Source organism: Quercus lobata, chromosome 8 (genome assembly GCF_001633185.2).
Source record: "Quercus lobata isolate SW786 chromosome 8, ValleyOak3.0 Primary Assembly, whole genome shotgun sequence".
Classification (NCBI taxonomy): domain Eukaryota; kingdom Viridiplantae; phylum Streptophyta; class Magnoliopsida; order Fagales; family Fagaceae; genus Quercus; species Quercus lobata.
The window spans coordinates 61,325,405-61,345,887 of record NC_044911.1 but is presented as its reverse complement, the minus strand read 5'-3'; the positions used below and the strand labels follow the sequence as shown (position 1 = coordinate 61,345,887).

At 35.2% G+C, this 20,483-nt stretch overlaps 2 protein-coding genes across 7 annotated transcripts; one reads left to right on the top strand and one right to left on the bottom strand.

Annotated features, from left to right (window-relative positions):
- The first annotated feature begins 3,715 nt into the window (after positions 1–3,715).
- Positions 3,716–9,664, top strand: LOC115955768 (probable methyltransferase PMT11). The gene is made up of 9 exons (XM_031074090.1): positions 3,716–4,537; positions 4,807–4,956; positions 5,048–5,318; positions 5,687–5,797; positions 6,261–6,420; positions 7,312–7,569; positions 7,657–7,779; positions 8,483–8,560; positions 9,001–9,664. Exons 1-9 carry the CDS (start codon positions 3,860–3,862, stop codon positions 9,206–9,208), a joined length of 2,037 nt encoding a protein of 678 aa, XP_030929950.1. The 5' UTR covers positions 3,716–3,859; the 3' UTR covers positions 9,209–9,664.
- Positions 9,665–10,152: 488 nt separating this feature from the next.
- LOC115957443 (protein HESO1) lies at positions 10,153–17,930 on the bottom strand. 6 transcript variants are annotated; one of them, XM_031075684.1, is made up of 10 exons: positions 17,471–17,930; positions 16,943–17,013; positions 16,666–16,817; positions 15,041–15,205; positions 13,397–13,575; positions 13,219–13,314; positions 12,802–12,871; positions 11,649–11,779; positions 10,875–10,985; positions 10,153–10,778 (listed from the first exon to the last, which is right to left on the bottom strand). In XM_031075684.1, the coding sequence occupies exons 3-10, from the start codon at positions 16,808–16,810 to the stop codon at positions 10,341–10,343; spliced, it is 1,335 nt and encodes a 444-aa protein (XP_030931544.1). In that variant the 5' UTR covers positions 16,811–16,817; positions 16,943–17,013; positions 17,471–17,930; the 3' UTR covers positions 10,153–10,340. The 6 variants fall into 6 exon arrangements, with proteins under 6 accessions (XP_030931544.1, XP_030931542.1, XP_030931546.1 ...); XM_031075682.1 differs by having other exon boundaries at positions 16,943–17,008; XM_031075686.1 differs by having other exon boundaries at positions 17,622–17,930.
- Between the last annotated feature and the right edge of the window lie 2,553 nt (positions 17,931–20,483).

The window sequence follows — 20,483 nt, the reverse complement described above, 5'->3', positions numbered from 1 at the left end:
CACATCAGCATCTAAATTAAAAATTTTATTTATTAATTTTAACTAAATAAAAAAATGACTAATTACAACTTACCCACCTGTGATTTAACTAAAATTTAAGTTACCTACTCATGGTTTGAAATTTGACACTTTATCCACCTGAGGTTAGCTCAATTAGTGTTTCATTACCCACCTCTATTAAAAATGAAGCTAAATATGTATTTTTGCTCTCTTTTACGTGTCTTTCCTCTCAAAACATAAAAACAACATAAAAGAATAGGAGAAAACAAGATCAAAAAGTGAGGGTTTTGTAAAAATTATGAACAAAGAAGCTTCTGTCAAAACATATCACACACAAAATCTTTCAGTTGCTGACCTCTACAAAGATATGAACATGAGATAGAATTTCAAAGAGAATGTTGAGCAACATCCAACTTTCTTCACAGCTGATACATCATCCTTGGTTCCAACATTGATTGTTTCTCCTTTGGGTACGACTGCTGGTTCATCCACAACCTCAAGTGCCTTCTTGTTTACAGAAAAAGATTTGGAAAATCTCGTTACATTATTTAATGTTAATGAGAATTTTTTTGATCTCGAATTGGCATTGTTAACAAAGATGAAAGATATAAATGTAGTACAGACAAAAGAGCCAAGCGTGTTATCGAAGATGAAAATGCCAAAGTTGTTTGTCTGGGAAGCTGGCCTGGAGCAATTGAATATCACATTGAAGTGGAGAGCACTGAATTCTTAAATGGATTGACGAGTTCAAAAGAATTAAGCCTTCAAGGGATCTCTCTAATTACTGAGCTTCCAAATTCCATAGGTAAGCACAACAATTTGTTGGTCTTGGATCTCAGGGAGCGTCACAATCTGAAGGTGCTTCCAAAGGAGATAGCCCAACCCATGAACCTCAGCTATTTGGTCTTTCTGACTGTTATCTGCTAGCTCGTATGCCCAAGGGGCAATGGAAGCTCGCAGAACTTCAAGTCCTTAAGGGGTTTGTGAAGGCAAACCCAAAAAATACCCAATTTTGATGATCCCAGAGCCGAGAGAAGCTTCTACAGTGGTGATAATGTTTGTTCATAATTTTTACAAAACCCTCACTTTTTTATCTTGTTTTCTCCTATTCTTTTATGTTGTTTTTATGTTTTGAAGGAGAGAGACATAAAAGAAAGCAAAAATACATATTTAGCCACATTTTTAACAGAGGTGGGTAACGGAACACTAACTGAGCTAACCTCAGGTAGGTAAAGTGCCAAATTTCAAACCACGGGTAGGTAATTTAAATTTCGGCTAAATCATAGGTGGGAAAATTGTAATTAGCCCATAAAAAAATTAAAAACAGAATTAAAAACTAAAATTTACATGAATTGAGATCTAAGTGTGTCTTGAACAAGAACACAAACCCAGATCTAAGAACACAAACCCAAAAATTAAAATCCAAAAATTAAAAATCTCAAAATCACCATTTTCTCAAACCTAGCAATATCATCAAATCCTAAAGCCTCATAGTATCAAATCAATCCAAAAATACAATACAACCAATCCAAACAAAAAAATCTTAAACTCAAAACAACCCATCAACCACCACGTTTGAAGCAAGTCACGAATCCAAGGACAATCACAGTGACCAAACCCACCAATAAATCATAAACCAAACCACAAATGAAGAACCAAACCACGAAGCAAGCCACGCACCAAACCCAGATTGGAACCACCAACCACCGCCACCCTGACCCGAATTGGAACCATAACCCAACAAAAATTTACCCATGAAACCCACGAATTTAGAACAAACACCGTGGCCCACTCCCAACAAACACAATCAACAAACCCCCCCCCCCCTCCACCCAAAAATCCAAGACCAACAACAAAAGCCAAATGCGAAAGAGGGAGAGAAAGAGAACTTAATGCCACCATGTCGCCGCCTTGGACCTGATCTGGTCGGGCTGATGGGTTCACGATGGGCCGATGGTTTTTAGGTGGATGGGCTATGCGATTTTCAGGTGGATGTGCTCTCTCACGTTTGACCGACGAGAGTTGTAGTGGAATGAGCTTTTCGTCGGAGAAGAGCTCGTTGGTGGGGAGCATGGCCACCGGATCTAGGTTTGCTTGAGGTGGGTTTGCTGGGTTTCTTTTTAAATGAGATGGGTTGTTTTGAGTTTGAGATTTTTTTGTTTGGATTGGTTGTGTTGTATTTTTGTATTGATTTGATACTATGAGGCTTTAGGGTTTGATGATATTGCTGGGTTTGAGAAAATGGTGATTTTGAGATTTTTAATTTTTGGATTTTAATTTTTGGGTTTGTGTTCTTGTTCAAGACACACTTAAATCTCAATTCATGTAATTTTTAGTTTTTAATTCTATTTTTTTATTTAGTTAAAATTAATAAATTAATTTTTTTAATTTAAATGTTGATATGGCATTTTTTAATATTAATTTAGGCCACGTGGACATTAATTTACTATTATTTATTCTTGCCGTTTGCCACGTCAGTTTTTTCTGTTTCTGATGTAATGACAGGGACCAAAACGAGAAGCGTTTTTCAGGATAGAGACTAAAAGCGGTAAAAATAAAATGTAAGGACTAAAATGTGAATCGCCTAAAAATGTAGGGACTAAAAGTGGTTTTTCACCTTTATTAAATAGTTAAAGCACATCAACTTATCATATGCTTTTTTAAGTTTTATATATAATAAAATGGTCATGTTAATAGTTAATGGATGTGGGCTTATGAAATTTGTTAATGGACAATTTTAGAAAAAAAAAATTGATACTCCCTCCGTCCCAATTTGTTTATCTTGTTTGAAAAGTCAAATTTTTTAAAGAAACATTATTTATTATCTTGTCTGTCTTATAAAAATGTATAAGTTTACAAAATTACCCTTAAATAAATTTATCATTTTTTTAAAAAAAAATTATTCTTAATGAGGCAACTAAAAATGTGTCCCAATTATATTAATTTTTTTAAATATTTGTTAGTTTTCTTTTCAAATAGTTTCGAAAATAAAGTAAGGGTATAATAGGAACATTAGTAAATTAATGACTTTTATTTTTTAAAAACAGGACAATATATTAGAATATCTCAAAATAAAATAGAGAATAAACAAATTGGGATGGAAGGAGTATTACTTTTATAAAAAGATAAATGTTAACGAATGTCCATTGGTTAATAATCTATTTAAAGAAAGTTTTTATGGGAAAAAAAATAAAAAAATTGTAATTTATTTATTTTTTAATAAAAAGATTCAAAAAATATTTCTTGCACCTAAATTTTCTAAATAAAATCTATAATAACTTTAACAGTTTTCTATTGGTCCCTAAAATGGCTCAGCCATTAATTAGTTATTACAACGTTGGTTTATGTCAAATCGATGAATAAGGACCCTACATGATTTCATGCTTATGATTCAATACTCACAATCGAACTTGCGTCTAATTCAGCAAAAAAAAAAAAAAAGAACTTACTTCTAGTAAGTCCATAACCAATACTTTTGAAGGTTCCTTTCAAATGATAAGATTTCAACTTCATTAATTAACCAGTAAACTCAAGTCAAAATTCCCGGAGAGATTTTACACGAATGTCTATCAATTTCCCGCTAAATTCCAACCGTAACGAACCCCCTAGCCCCATCAATCCCACTCATCATAGCCTCCAATAAAACCAAACTTCCATACTGCCCACCCCCAAATCCCACCACGTGTATAACAAAAAACAACCTCATATCCTGATATCCATCACCCCTGTCACTCTAACAAATCCCCCAATTCCTCAAAATCAGCACCAGTCTCACACTCACAACACAGCCACTCCAAAAGGCTCACATTTCTTCAGCCGCACGGATCTAAGATCTACATTTTTTTTTTCTTAGGAAGAAATGAAAGCCCTTGTAAATGGGGAATTGTTAAAAACACCGGTGGTGTTGAAAATCTCAGCTTTCTTTGTAATTTCGATCACATTCTTTTACTTGGGCAAGCACTGGTCCGATGGGTACCAACAACTCATTTTCTTCAACACCTCGCGCCAAAACCCTTCTTCTTCTTCTTCCGCCGTCGCGCTCTCTCCCAACAACGACAGGTCGTTTAACCTCTCCGCCCTCATTGGCCAAAACGACACCCAATCCATCGTCACCGACAAAACCCTAGACCAAGCCCAAGTCCCAGCCTCGATCGCGATCTCGGCCCCACCGCCGCCGTTTAATCGATTCGGGATCGTGAACGACAATGGGACGATGTCGGAGGAGTTCGACGTCGGTGAGTTGGGCGAAGGCGATTTGGTGGAGGAGTGGAGGAACGAGACGAAGGTTGGCGATGGAGATTCGGATACCGGTAAGGGGAGTAGGGTTAGGGTTACGAAGTTTAGGATGTGTCCGACGAGCATGAGTGAGTATATTCCGTGTTTGGATAATGTGGAGGCGATTAAGAAGCTGGAATCGACGGAGAGAGGGGAGCGATTCGAGCGGCATTGCCCGGAGGAAGGTCATGGATTGGATTGCTTGGTTCCGGCGCCCAGTAAGTACCGGACTCCGATTCCGTGGCCGAAAAGCCGGGACGAGGTATTGTTTTTGTTTCTCTACCTTTACGTTTTTGCTAGGTTCACTTGCAATTCTATGATGAAAATGCGTGGAATTTAATCTGGGTTTTGATCAAAATTGGTAACTAGTTAGATTTACATGGTGATTGAGTAAACACTTCATTGTTGACAAATATTTCATTGGTTACCAATATGAAAGTTTATTGGACTGCACCTGATGAAGCAGAGGTCACTAGTTCGAATAAAAACATAAATGTATTTTGTTAATGGAGATGCTGGGTTTTGTTGTAGGTTTGGTTCGACAATGTTCCTCATACTCGTCTAGTCGAGGATAAAGGGGGTCAAAACTGGATTACAAGAGAGAAGGACAAGTTTAAGTTTCCTGGAGGTGGTACACAGTTTATACATGGGGCAGATGAGTACTTGGATCATATTAATAAGGTTATTATTTTTTTAAAATTCTGGGATGGAATCTAGGAATTGGGTATTGTATCTTGTTTTTAATGTTTAAATTTCTCATCTGTATGTGTAGATGGTCCCTGAAATTGCTTTTGGTCATCATACCCGAGTTGTTTTAGATGTTGGGTGTGGTGTAGCTAGTTTTGGAGCCTATTTGCTGTCACGGGATGTCATCACCATGTCTGTTGCACCCAAGGATGTTCATGAAAACCAGATTCAATTTGCACTTGAGCGTGGCGTACCGGCAATGGTGGCAGCATTTGCCACTCGACGCTTATTGTATCCAAGCCAAGCTTTTGACTTGATACACTGTTCACGATGTAGAATCAATTGGACTCGTGATGGTATGTCCTTTTTGTTTGCATATTGGTTTTTATCCTTGTTAGATAAGAAGGAAAATCGATCAAGCATTAGAGTGTTTATAAGGTTCTTGTTTTTTGGTGCCATTTTGTTGTGCTCACTTACACTTTTTTACTTACTAGTGAAATGGATTAGTTTTTCCAATTGTTTGAAAAACTGCTCCTGGTGAACTTTTGACACAAGTTTTCTCCAACATTGCTGTTTTAATCCTCCTAAAAAAAATTATATAAATTTGGTTTAATTGTTTTTTTTTAATCATATCCTTTCATTACTTTTTTTATTGGTATGCTGCATACACACTTAATGGGTTTTTTGAACCCCAAGCTCATCCTTCCATTACTTTGTGATGAAGATGGAATATTACTTCTTGAGGTCAATAGGATGCTCCGCGCAGGAGGATACTTTGTTTGGGCAGCTCAGCCTGTTTATAAGCATGAAGAAATCCTGGAAGAACAATGGAAAGGTATTACTACTAGCAAATTTTTTTTTCATGGTATTCTTGTTTAAAGTGGTAGTGTTCAGTTCTAACATTAGAACTAGAGAGAGTTCAGATTTTGGAATAGAAGTGCATAGAAAGGGTTCTAAAAACTGTCTCATGTCTATTTCTTCTGACTGCTATAATTAGTTTAACAGATGTTACTTTGCTGGTCTTTCTGACCTGAACATTTAGCCTCTTTTTGGGAAGCGCGTTTCCCAGCAGAAGCTTTTTTTTCTGTGGGTCCTGTGTACTGTTCACGGGACCCACAAGTACCTTCATTCAGCAACTTTTTCTTTAGAATTGGGTCCCACGGCACTATTCACACATTTAAAAATTATTTTGCTATAGTATTTTCAGTTTTCAGTAATAAGCAATATCCAAACAGATCCTATTTGAGTTGGTTGTTGTATATATTAACCACGCATGTTTATTTGCCTCTATATTTCAGAGATGCTTAACCTTACTGCTCGTCTCTGCTGGGACTTTGTGAAAAAGGATGGATATGTTGCAATATGGCGGAAGCCATTTAACAACGGCTGTTATTTAAACCGTGAGGCAGGAACTGTACCTCCACTGTGTGAACAAGATGATGACCCAGACAATGTTTGGTGTGTTTGCAATTCTGCCGTTCATCACCTATTTTTCTTTTTAAGATATCTGTCAAACCTAAGATATTTTGTTAGTAAATATTGTGGCTCTTGTTTGATCAAGTAGAGCTTTCCCATATATAAAAAGTAAATATAATGGTTGCTTTATATTTTAAAACAAACTTCTTGAATTAAGAGCAAGAGATTATCATTTTTTTCACTCATCATCTTTCAGCCGTCCTTTGATTCTTTTTCTTTCAGACCATCAAAGTCAGCGTGCTTTGGTGCTCTATCATTCACTGGCCCCCCTTACCGTGATGCTTTTTAATTCCAATTCACTACATGACCCCTGTACACTGCCTGTGTACTGTGGTTGTGTTGTATTTATTTATTTATGAATAAAATTTGCTTTTACTGATCAAAATACAAAAAAATCCAATTCACTACTTAGACCTTTCTACTTGTCCCTGCATTAAAGCTGTGCAGGTTATTCTTTGTTATTTTCTCCAGTGGAAAAGATCTGAGAACACATGCTTGAATGATGTTGATGGTATTTTTAAAATATAAATCATTTGTCCTACTTGTAGTGTTCCACTTAATGCTCCACCAACTGTAGTATGCCATGTGTCTGGTTTATTTTCTTTCTCCCTTCTCATTTTGAACTTTGGTTAATAACGAAAAAAGAAGAAGATACATGTGACAGACTATGATTGGTGGAACATAAAGTGGACACACAAACTGTGGAATAGAGGATTTTTATTCATCTTCAAACAGTTAAGATATATTTGCCGATAATTTGATGATTTTGTTTTGAAAAATATTCAGTCATCCACAATGAAATTTTTTCTTGTTGTTATGACTTATGAGGTATTTTAGTCGTCAGTAATAGTATTCTTTGCATAACCATGTTAGGTATGTTGATCTGAAGGCATGCATCACTCGACTTCCTGAGAATGGATATGGAGCAAATATTACTACATGGCCTGCACGTTTGCAAACTCCACCTGATAGGCTTCAGAGCATACAACTAGATGCCTTATTATCAAGAAATGAGCTTTTCAAGGCAGAGTCAAGATACTGGAATGAGATAATAGAAAGCTATGTTCGTGCTTTACATTGGAAGAAGATTAGATTAAGAAATGTAATGGACATGAGAGCTGGCTTTGGAGGGTACTATATTAATGTCATATTTTACTCTTCCATTTTATATTTGTATACATCTCTCATCATTAATGGTCTATAAACTGGAATTGGCAGATTTGCGACGGCATTAAAGCAACAAAATCTTGATTCTTGGGTTATGAATGTTGTCCCTGTTAGCGGGTTTAACACCTTACCTGTTATATATGACCGAGGGCTTATTGGAGTTATGCATGATTGGTACTTTCTAAAACTTTTTCTTATCGTATTTCACCTTAAATATGTACATATATGGATACTGTAGTTGATTGGATTACATAATCTTATTAGTCATGTGTTTGATGTGGATATTATGGTGGGAGTGTAATCGTCCTACATTTGAGGATTTCGAAATTTCAGGGACACATTTGATAGAATTGTTTGCTAGATTGTTGTTTTATTGGTCTCAGGTGTGGGGTTTTACTAATTGTAACTTCATTCTTGTGTTTTTAGAGTAATTTTCCTTCTGTACATAGCATCTTGTAAGTCTTTAGACTCTTTTGCGTTCGTTTCCATGTTCATGAAGTATTATATTTCAATAAAATACTCACTTACTTTTCCCAATATATATATGTATATCTATCTATCTTATTGGTCATATGCACCTCAAATATGTACATTATTGGAGTAATCCAGTTGGTCATTTTTTTTTGGATACTGTAATTGATGGTTCTGATTACTTGATATTTGACATATTGATATGTACCCTTCTTTGTCCAAGTAGTTGTTTTTTTTCCTCTCTCTGTGGTTAACTTTTTAACATTTTGGGATAGGTTGCACTTAAATTCTGGTACTGGTTAAATTATAAATTGATGGTGTGTGCATATATTGTTGCATCAAAATTAATTGAGTTATAGGTTACTGTTGCTTTGTGGCTGAAATATTCTTGCATATTATTTTCCAGGTGTGAGCCATTTGATACATACCCAAGAACCTATGATTTTTTGCATGCAGCTGGCCTCTTCTCTATCGAGAGAAAAAGGTACGCCCAACTCTTATTAAAAAAATCCTAGGTAGTCAATTCCCATATTAAAGTTGTTACGTGCTTTTGTTTTTCTTCATCTGTCTTGTTCTTTTATAGAGAATAGAGATAACTGATGAACAGGCATAGTGGCATGTAGGGTTGACAAATTGTGCCTGGCTAAGAATTTCAGAATTTCTTGGTTATAATCAACAGCTCTACTCTACTAAGATCTAAAGTGGGGAAGTTGTATTATCACTTTTAAATATGATTTTATTTAAATAATGTTTGAATTTTCTTGATATAAGGAGCACCAAATTATGTCAAATAATGTGGGTTTAGAAAGGTTGATTAGGCCTACATTTACTTGTTATCAGGGTTTTTGCTCATGATGTGGGCTTGGGATCCCCCTTGGTGTATTTTAGTGGTTTTCCTTAATTTGTTTGATCTCTTTGTTTCAGATGCAATATTTCTTCAATCATGCTTGAGATGGATCGGATACTGAGACCTGGTGGGCGTGTATATATTCGTGACACTCTTGCCATAATGGATGAACTTCAAGAGATTGCAAAGGCCATGGATTGGCATATCGCTATGCGTGATACATCTGAGGGCCCTCATGCGAGTTATAGGATCTTGACCGCTGATAAACACCTTTTGCGTGGTTGAAGTTGTGGAAATCACGAACCGTATTGTATTGCCCAAATCGAAGATCTGCAACCCAGGCTATTTTTCTCTAACAGGACAGTTTTAAGAGCAATTGAAAAGGTCACTGAGAATGACAATCATGCAGAGAGAGAATTGCTTTTATTGTGTAGTGATTTGACTATTGACATCTGGTACACTGAGATTGCATTGTGATCTTGGAGACTTAACCATGTGGGTGTTTGTGGTTTGGGGGGGGGGGGGCGCACAGATGTTGGAAACAATATTTTACTATATACAGGCCCAATTGATTGCAGCACGTCGTGTAACTTACCTGTAATATACCATGTCATAGTACTACAACCAAGATTTTTAAGCTAGAATTTTATTACGTTGTTTACCCAGATGTAAGAGATACATAAAAACCATATTTTATTTGTTCATTTATTAATGTCCCCCCGTGTTGATTATTGTGTATCACCGTTCAGAATTCTCTAGTTTAATATTTGGCTTTGTTTTGTTCATTTATTACATCGTTTTCCCCAGATTTAACAGATACATGGAAACCGTATTTATTTGTACATTTATGTATGTCCTACATGTTGATTATTGTATACCACAGTTCAGAATTCTCTAGATTTGTATTTGGCTTTGTTTTGTTTCTCCTTCAGTTCTTCACTTTTTTAACATCGCTTAATTCATTCCTGAGCCGTTGGAAGCATGAATGGTTCGTGTCCCAGACCCAGACATTGTTGTTATGATCAAGGATTTTGAGTAGAGAAGAGGGTAATAAGGGGACCAATGGATCATGCCTGTTTCTGTCATTGGATTAAAACTAAGCCTGGTCCGAGCAGCTATACCCGGTGAACATTCATTTTGTAAAAATCGATAATGTTTGGATGGAGGGAGTTGAAGGTAGAGTAGAAGAAAGGAGAATGGAAGATGATTAGAATATACAAATTTGATCCTCAAGAAACCGCTAATGCTTCACAAAACTCAATCAGCTTCTCTCAATTGATTTGGCAATGGTCAACATATACTATTCAACAATTATACTCTTGGCAGACACAAAACAACTGGGTAATATTAAAGTTTCAAGAGAAACGATGTACTGTGCAGTAAAAAGCCAATTGAATAATCAAAAACCGGTGACACCCTATCTGTCAGATCTTGCTCTCCATCTCTGCTGTCCTTGATTGTGATTCGCCTGCACAGGCCTTGTCACAGTTGAATTGTTGGACCGGGTTTCAACCGTCATGTTCTGAAATTGATGCTGTGTTTGTGGGGTCTCAAGCCTCATGTTCTGAAATTGATGCCGTGTTTGTGAGGGCATGTGCATGTTCCTGTACACTTGTGGACGAGTTGGTTGGGGATGGTAGCATCCGCCATTGTAAGTTGGGCTCCGAAGGGGTGCTGCTCTCTCAATATACTGTGATACCTGTGGTGGGACGAGTGTGGCAAGGAGAGAACCCCGATTCTGATCAGCTGAATTAAGTGTACGGCGGCTTCTCTCAAATGCTTCAGATACCCTTGTCAAGTTACCCATACTAACAGTCCTTGCGGAATTTTCTGGCTGCTCAAAAGGATCCTCGATCTAACCAGACATCAACAGTGTCAATAACAGAAATAGTAGCCATGGAGCCGTAATAATTTTATCATTGAAGAGAGAGAGAGAGAGAGAGAGATGTACAAATATGGCATAAGTTTTGGGCAACCATCTCATATTGCTCCTTATATACTCCCACTTTCCTGTGTAGGGACAAATTCCTAGTTCTGAGGCCCTCAAACCTATGTCAGAAAACTGCCAAAAACAAAAAAACCTTAATCAGCACCATAGCAACCATCCTAAGATTGGGGAATATAAAAGGCAAACTTCAACAAACTAATATAGAGAAAGGCACTTTCCAAAGCATATAAACATCTGCTACATAATCTCATCATCATTTGACTTGAAACATTTTAAAATGAATTTAAAATCTAGGTGTATTGAGTTAGTGGGGGGAAATTACACTTTACCCCCCCTAAACCCTAAACCATACCCTCTTTTACACTTACCTCCCAAAATAATTACCGGTGTAACACTTGCCCCCCTAAACTATGAGAAAGCACACTTATCGTCCTAAACTATTACCCGTGTAATACTTTGCACCCCATCTCATGGGTAATTGTTTAGGGAAGTGTGTATTCTCATAGTGTAGGGGGGTAAGTGTTACACAGGTAATAATTTAGGTGGTTAAGTGTGTATTCTCATAATTTAGGGAGGCAAGTGTAAAAGAGGGTATAGTTTAGGGGGGGTAAGTGTAAAATGAGGTATAGTTTAAGGGGATGAAGTGTAATTTTTCTAGTTAATGGAGTAATACAGAGGTGTACTATATCCTGAAATTTGATGAACACATCATATAAATCTCTATAACCAATATTTTTCATTATCTATCAAGGTAGAAGGCATGACATAAATGATTACCTTAGCAAGGAATGACCTGAAAAGCTCAGACAAAGAACTGCGATTAACTTTTCTGGTTCGGTTTTGCCTGAACCTGTGTATGTTAGCAGCACATGTTTCTGCAATATGTCTCTCTACATTAGCTCTCACACCTGCATGAAGCATGTTGTAATACAGTTTCCATGACAATTTGTCTTCTGAGGTAGCTAACTGATATTTGATTCAACAGATATTTCAACAGGTACTCCTAAGCATTTTCAGTAATAGTCTAGAGTTCTAGAAACCATTATGATTAACCAAAAAAGAAAGGGTTAAAACCATCAATGCAAATTAGTGTCAAAAAGTGTCATGTAGAATCTGTAATGAACTCAAAAGAATGATCTATCCTGCACATCCATTACAATCAAGTTGACCAACCCTCTAATAAACCAAAATCCTTCTATCTTTAATAAAAGATAGAAATAACCATCTTTGTAATTGACCTCAGATTTTTCACCCTTTCATTTTTGGCTAAAATACCATTTACACCCTTTAAATTTGAGGTTGCTTCTAGAACGGTCCTTTGACTATGAAAACTTGCAATTCACACCCTCAAGTATACAACAGTGTAAAAGTGTCCCTTCTGACAACGTCTGTTAGATTCTTGCCGTTAACCAACCCAAAAATGATGTTGTTTTGAATAAAAATATAAAAAGACTGTCATTTATAGGCAGGTTAATATCGACAATGTCACAGAGCATAATCGAAGGGGTACATTGACATCATTATAATAGCCGAGGGTGTAAATTGCAAGTTTTGAAAGTCAAGAAACTGATTTAGAAGCGACATCAAACTTAAAGAGTTTGAATTGCATTTTAGCCTTCATTTTTTAATGTTTTGTTAGGCAGGTCACTAATCTCAAACACCATGTTTAAATTCCATCATTGACATATGTAGACAATCAGATAGTTTAACCTTTTATCCCATCTACAAAGTACAGACATGGAATTTCTCTAAGGAAGAAAGCCTGTGCTAATCAGTTCTGATTCTGAACCATCATTATAATGTTTATCTTGATCCTTTAACTTCAACTGAAAGTGCCCTTGAACCACATTCTCAATTAGAAATATAAGCACAGAGAGAGAGAAAGTAAACATGAGTGAAATTAACCTTGTACAATCTAAAAGAAAAGTACCTTGAAGATCATCAGCAACATTTCCTGCGTATATATCTCTAAGAGGTGGTAAAATTGCAGGCTCACATGTCTGAATAAAAACAGTAAAGAAGAAAATTAAATCTTCCCATCACTTGTCAGAGCTGAATCAGTAAATTTCAAAATGCATGGAAGCAGAGACAGGAAAACAGAACACCTCAAGAATTTATATAAATAAATCAAAATATGTAAGTGAGAAGAAGATTATATCCTGGTCTCAAAAGTAAAAAAGGAACAAGATTGATCCAATAACAATATAATAATTCCAAAAATATGTTTATCAAAACCAGGTCTAAAGTAAACATATTGGATTCATTTCATGGAACAGCAAGTAAATCTCATTTAAATTTTAACATTAAAAAAAATAATAATTCAATAGTAATAATTATGAAGAATTACCTGGAAATGGAAGATCACAAGCAGACTAAGAGAGTATGAATTGAAAGTTCCACTTTTTGGATTATTTATATCATGTGCTTTTGCCCATTCTTTTACCTACACAAAAACTAGAACGAATGCATCAAATACCAGAACTTATTCCCACAACAGCAAGTATTAGATTGCTATGAAATTGTACCAGTAAAACCATGTCACGAAAACGCTCATCTATCTCACTAATCCAAAATAAAAGTTTGGATTTCATTTGGCCCTGCAGGTTATCAATCGATATATCACAAGAGATGCTCTGGCGGCTACTCTCAAACTTTAGGATTGGCACTCTTGCATTGGGGATATATTTTATCCTGCGCCATCCACCTGCAGATCAACAATGTTAAGAAATGAAGAAAGAGACATCATAATGAAGAACAATCAAACAAAAAAGAACAATATCAAACCCTTTTAAAACTTAGGTAAGCTTGCATTACATCATGAAATTATGCTCCTTGTTGATTTTCCATTTTAACAAAGTATTACTAAATTTAAAACTTTATAGGCAAAATCACTGGAGTTTAAATAAACAATACAAATGGAATAGAAGGATTCAATATCGAAAAGATTATCAAAAGGCCACTTTGATTAAGAATTAAACCTAAACCCAATGATAACAACAACCAAGCCTTAGTTCCAAAATTTTGGGATCGACTACTGATCCCCTACATGCTAGTTAGGACTGGTGACATATATTCTTTTTCTTCATCCTATTCCATATGAAGTCATACTCTCCATTACTTCCTTCATTGGACATGTCCTTTTTTACTACTTCTACTAATGTTATTTTAGATCTTCCTCTACCTTTTGTTGTTCCCTGGACTTGAATCAACTCATTCTTCCTCACTCGTGTATTAATTGCTCTCCGATGCAAATGCCAAAGGATCGCAAGCTATCCTCACTCATCTTTTCATCAATGGGAGTCATCTCATTTCGAATCCTATCTTTCCTTGTATCTCCACTTACTTAACATTCTCATTTCGACTACGCTTATTTTATGAACATGTTGCTTCTTAGCAACTCAACATTCAACACAATAGAGTATATCTGGTTTTATAACAATCTTATAAAATTTCACTTGAACTTATTAAAGTAACATTCCATATACTTTGTTTTAATCTTGATATTCAGACACAATCTATAGATTATGATCCTAGTTTTCAAGGTTTCCAAAACACTTTTTTTTTTTTTAAAGATGGACACAATGAAGACATAAACACACACATGACGAATAAACCAAAATGATGAGAAAAAGAAAAGAAAAGAGAAACATCATTTTTTAAGTCCCAACTCCCAACACTGATCCTATAGATGCAATTAATCTACTCTTTTACAGATGCAATGTCCAATATAATGAATGATGCATTTGGGAATATTAAAGCCACTTATAGAATCTTAACCATTTTTTATTACAACTTGGGAAAATGGCCTCGAGTCTCTTCTGTATAGCATATTACAAACTACAAAGACTATAAACTTTCACAACTGACCTGCATGCTTACTAATTTTTTTTTTTTTTTGGGGGGGGGGGGGGGGATTGCGACAGGTGAAGATGGTACAATGACTGAAGTTCCTACTCTGCATTTAATATATATTACAGATCACTTCCGGCTTCATACATTTTTTTTTCTTCTCTTCCTTTCTAATGATAAGTTCCATATCATAAAATGTCCCAATTGTGAGAACATGTGTCAACACATGCACTAGAGAAGCAATTACAATAATGCAATACTTAAAGTTAAGAGAGAAAAAGCATCCAAGAGAGAAAAAGCTTGAACTGAAAGTAAATTACCCATCTTTCTCAAAGCTTTTTGGAAATCAACTAGTAAATTTTGTTTGCGCTTTTTTCCAGCAGATGAAATATATGCACCATTGGGTAAGTCGATTGAAATATCCAAATCACCCCATCTTGTGAACAGATTGGACACAAATGAACCAAATGGCTCCGCTGTTGCACCTGTTTGAGCCAAGTAATGAGTTCATAAAACATTTAACCTAATTTCAAGCCTTATTCATTATGTAAATAAGACATAAAATTACATGATGACTAAACAAATGATATATGGGGAAAAAAAGAAGTGGATAATAAAAATTCAATTAATGCGATGTATCTTTATTTATTTATTTTTGATGGAATGAGACGTGTTATAGGTTACTTGTCTCTTTCTGCTTGAAGAGAATCAAAGAAAAAAGACACAAAGAAGACAAAAAGGTTAATATGGCGTTAAAAAAACTACAGAACTAAAAATTTCAGTCCTTGTAGCACGCGCATGAATCGCTTTTTTTTTTTTCTTTCTCTCTCACTCTCTAGGGACCAAAGCACAATAACCCCAGCCTAGCCACCCCATCAAGTCAGAAATATGGATTCCCATAATGTGCAGGGGAGGGGGGTGGGTCATGCATCCATAGACATAGTGGATGACTCTGACTCCAATTAGTGTGCTGATCAGCTAAGAAGTTCCTATCTCTATGCACATGGAGGTGAAGCTTCCTCACCAAAGACAACACTCATAAGAACTTTAGATCCTTCAAGAAACAAAAATGTCATAGAGTCAAAACCTCTCATTCAAAGTCAATTCCACATATGCAATTTAGCATAATAAGTTCTAAGAACCAGAAAAAGTAACCCAAATTTCCAAATAAATAGAAAAGTCATCTAATTGTTCTTAATACAAAAACTAATCACTCATGCTCAAAACAGAGAACTTCCTATTAACCACTCCACCTGCACAATTATCATGCCAGCTGCTAGCTCCCTCTTTACATTCTAAGATCCAACTGAGAATCCAACAAATATGGGCCACAAGGTATGCAAACATGTAAACATTATCGGATTAAAAACTATAAAATTTCAACATCTTATAGAAACCCATACCCACTATATAGTCTTGGCCCAGTGGTGCTATTTAGCCATCTTGGAGCAAATACCATAGGTTCAATTCTATCAAATGACCCCCCTCCCTCTCCAATGGACCCGCAATCCAAACAGGTTGATCAATGATCAGCAGCCACAATTCTTTGGCTGGCTTTTTAACTAATTTTAATTTATAATCAAGGATCAATTAACGGCAACCAGAAAACCTTAATTTCCACTTAACAGCCCATGGAATTGGAACCTTCTTTTTTTACTAGTAAACTGTGTCTTCAGTCACAATAGGGAAGTATACCAGTTTCAGGGATTTCCTGAGATGCAAAAGTTTCCCTTTATTAACATGATCCATTCCAGTGGATGGATCTGGGATTAAAAATTTATGGAATATAGAGTGAATCTTTCCATCCCCACAAACTTATATATTCATAAATTCTAATGCAAATCATGGAATTTTTACTGATTCTAATTATTTTTCAGCTGAAAGTTGGCAAGTTTAAACAACATAAGTAATAATCCTTCAACAGAATTGTGAAATTACAAATTACCTCTCAAGCTTTCCACAGATTCAACGACTCCTTGTAATTCATTAATGACTTGCAACCGTGTTGACCTATCGTCCTGCTGAGGTTTGACCACTTGAAGTATCTCCTTGAGTATACGCTCCAAATCCAATGTAATATAGGCACTCATTTTATTTCTGGATGACATTTGAGACAGTTCAATTAGTCAAAGCTCAAGCGCAATGATGGCATTCAGTGTTAATTAAAATCAACCACAGCACAAGGTATAAAGTATTTAAGTCACACCTACAATTGCTAATACCTTATTCCAATAATAAGAACTTCATCAAATCAAAGCCACAAAGCCCCTTAGTTCACCCACCATAACCTGAGCTTTGAGTATTGTTCACAAAATAAAGACGATATTCATATATCATGCAGTCACTACAATATAGTTCATTCCATTTAATGTATACTTAGATGCAGAAGTAAGGATTTATTGAATGAAACATAACACTAAACATAAATTTAGGGATGAGCCTACCAAGCCCGATGAAGTAAAACAAATATGATAAAAAGTTTATATAACGAAGACAAATGAACAAAGACGAATTTTCACAGAAGCACCCTTATTTCCTGATTTTCAATTCATCTACAAAAAACCCATTACTCAGAACCCCATAAACAAACAAAAGAAAACAACTTTACCCAATAAGAGAACACCCCACATGGAGATTTTGGTCAATCTTTCAGATTTTAACAGTAGATTATCAATATAACTCAGTCTGTTTTAAAAAAATAACTAGAGCAAAAAACATATATCAGAATCATCGTCAACAAAAAACATTACCAGAAGCATAACAGAGAGACCCTTTTCATCCACCTTTTCTATGACTCCAATCACACCAATGTACCCAATCACATTGCGTTTATAAGGGCAACCAAGTTGATAACTTTCTTAAAGAGCAATACAAATAATATTATCAGTATATAGTATATACCATGACTCAGAGTTGTATAGTGTAGAGTAGAGCTGTAGAGTCTAGCTTTGCTTAGAGGAAGGGGTTTTCATTGGCTTCTTTGGTGATGTACGAAAAGTTTGGAAAAGCGTAAAAAGAAAAAGGGTTGGGCTGAATTGGGTAGTCACAAAGGTTGAATCTTTGTTGGGGTTGAATCTTTGTTGGGAGTGAATTCTCTCATGTGTGTTTCACCAGTACTCCAGAGTTCAGACCCTCCTCAGTTTTTGCTTTGCTTTGGTGGGCCATTGCTAGTTATAGGAGGCATAAAAGCGATGGAGTTTATGATCAAACAAAGACTTCGATTTTGATGTTGGGTTTACTTGGGAGTGAATTATGATTGGACGAGCGGAGTCTTGGTCCTCACCCATAAAATTTGACCGTACGGTCACCTCAATTGAAAAAGTTGGATGGATTCACAGCTGAAAATGAGATACGGTTTAATCTTTGCTTGCACTCAAAATTGATCAGTAATTTGACATTTCCCAAAAAGGGTTTTGGGTTCGTATGTAAAAGATCCGAACAATATGATTTGTAGAGAGTGGGTTTGGAAAGGCTAAGCCCTGGTCACCAGGCGGTGGGTTTTTCGTGGTGTTCACACATGGTTGAGTTGTCTTCACCCTTGGAGTCTTTCTCCTAGAGGTGGGCTGGGAGGCTCTGGTTTTTTAGCCATTTTTCCACCCACCCCTCTACATGGATTATCTTTCCTTTTTATACCAACATGTAGCCATTCTCCAGCGCCCACGTGTTTCTAGGGCAGATATTTGTCCCATCAGCCCATACCCAAAGTGGTTGGGAGTGGTTGTAACAGTTGAAGAATACGGCTTTGTCAGGTGCAGAGCATTGAATGGCGATGAGAGCAGCTTTCTCCGGATATTTTTAGATTTTCTTTCAAGTTTAGTCCTATACCAGTTTTACCCTTTTTTTTCCGGTGGGATTTTGGATCTGCCCAGGACTGAACTGTCCTCGGCTGTATCCCAAAACTGTCTTGTACTCTATATTATCGAGCTTGGGTCATAACTCTCCTCGGCTTGGGCCTTCGGACTCTCCACGAGCAAATGGGCCTGGCCCACAAATTATTGGGCTCCACAAGTACAATTATTAAAAGTTGACGTTATAGATTAAAACTCATAGATTCACATTATAGCGTGAAACATAACGTGAAAAAGTCTATTATTGTCAAATAAAGTATATAATGTTTAAACTCTGCATACACTAAAAACCTTTAGGTTGAAATTCTAAAACCGATATTAGGTTTTCCAATTTCAAATAATTTGTTGCATTAACCAATAAAATACAAATAATATTATCTATTAATATTTATATAAAAAAAAAATCCAATATTTTGTAGCTAAGATATTGTAGTTAAGTTTTACTTTTATCCATTTAAGGAATTTTTTTAAAATGAAGTTTTCTTTTCTTATTCTTTTTTGAAAAGTTTTAAGGAACCACATTTACATAAGTAAATAAATAAACTAATAATTATAGACATGGAATAGATGACTTATTAAAAAGTCACATTTATATCGTAACAATAACAACCATAAGGTGGAAATATTAGGATGAATTTACACCATCAACATTTGATGAAGTTACTTATAAATTAGTTTTTAGTTTCTCAACTTTCAAAACTTCTAATTTATATCATCTACTATTATAACAATGCCAATGTTCCTTTCCGTAATAGTCGACCACATTTTCACCTTTAGTTTTACCCTAGAAGCAATATCATTTTATGTTTTATTCAAAATGACATTGCTTTTTAACCGGAAAAATAAAAAAATTACATTGCTTTTGAATGGATTGACAACAAAAACCTAACAGATGTTACTAGGGGGGCATATTAATATCGTTGCTATATTTGATGGTGTAAATTACATGTTTTTATAAGATTTCTTAAACTTTTATTATTTTCTTTATACAACAAAGAATCAAAGAACTTGCTCTATATTTTCTTTCTTTACCAAAAACACTGTTCTCACCGGATCAAGTCAATATTCCATGCTTTCATACTATCCCTACTCACTTGCTTTTATCCATGCCGTGGGTTACAAGATATAACGTAACGTATGAGGTTCAATATGAATCCCACCTTATAATTAATGGATTATTTTAAGGGATTTGTTAGTTAACCATTGGAATTTTATGTTTGTATCAATTGATACTTTTTTTTTTTTTTTTGAGAAAGAAAGAAAAAAAAAAAGAAAAGAAGTTTGAACATTAGATTTGTTCTAAATAAAACATTATACTTGTATTTTTTTTTCTATGGATATACTTGTATTTTCTATCACAATTAAATGCTTTTTTTTTTCTTTTTTAAGATAGTTTCATTTGATGACGTCCGTTTCTAATAATAACTCTTTATCATCAGATTAAGATACCAATCGATTTTTGATGTAGGCGGATATTGAACCCCATATCTATTATTCAATCATTAGAAACTTTACCAGTTGAGCTAACTGAAATCCACCAGTCAAATGCATTTAATCGCATGATGTATACATGATTTTTGTTACTTTGTTTATGAATTTTAAAATATCGTTATTATTTTCATATCATAAAAAAAAAGTTGTTAAGTTTTAACGAAAAATATTTATAAACTTTTTAATTTGTCATAAATCTGAAGTGTATACATTAAATATTCAAACTGAAAGTTTAAAGATGAAATCGAGGCTCATATGTTTTTGTGACTAACTTATATAGGTTTGCTATTTACCGTTTAGCTTTTATATATAACTTTTTAAAATCTAATTTTTTAAAGAATAATATTTATTTTGAGGTGTAAAAGAACCCAAATTATTATAAATAAAAACATGTCACTCTACTCAAAATTGCAAACGCATATGA

Bases quoted from the DNA above. Each gene is read 5' to 3' on its own strand.
- LOC115955768 (XM_031074090.1), top strand. From the start codon at position 3,860: ATGAAAGCCCTTGTAAATGGGGAATTGTTAAAAACACCGGTGGTGTTG. The intron at 4,538-4,806 runs GTATTGTTTTTG...GTTTTGTTGTAG, and splicing joins GGCCGAAAAGCCGGGACGAG to GTTTGGTTCGACAATGTTCC. The intron at 7,780-8,482 runs GTACTTTCTAAA...ATTATTTTCCAG, and splicing joins ATTGGAGTTATGCATGATTG to GTGTGAGCCATTTGATACAT.
- LOC115957443 (XM_031075684.1), bottom strand. From the start codon at position 16,810: ATGAGTGCCTATATTACATTGGATTTGGAGCGTATACTCAAGGAGATA. The intron at 13,315-13,396 runs GTACAATTTCAT...GTTTTTGTGTAG, and splicing joins TTCGTGACATGGTTTTACTG to GTAAAAGAATGGGCAAAAGC. The intron at 12,872-13,218 runs GTAATTCTTCAT...GTTTTTATTCAG, and splicing joins TTGTGATCTTCCATTTCCAG to ACATGTGAGCCTGCAATTTT.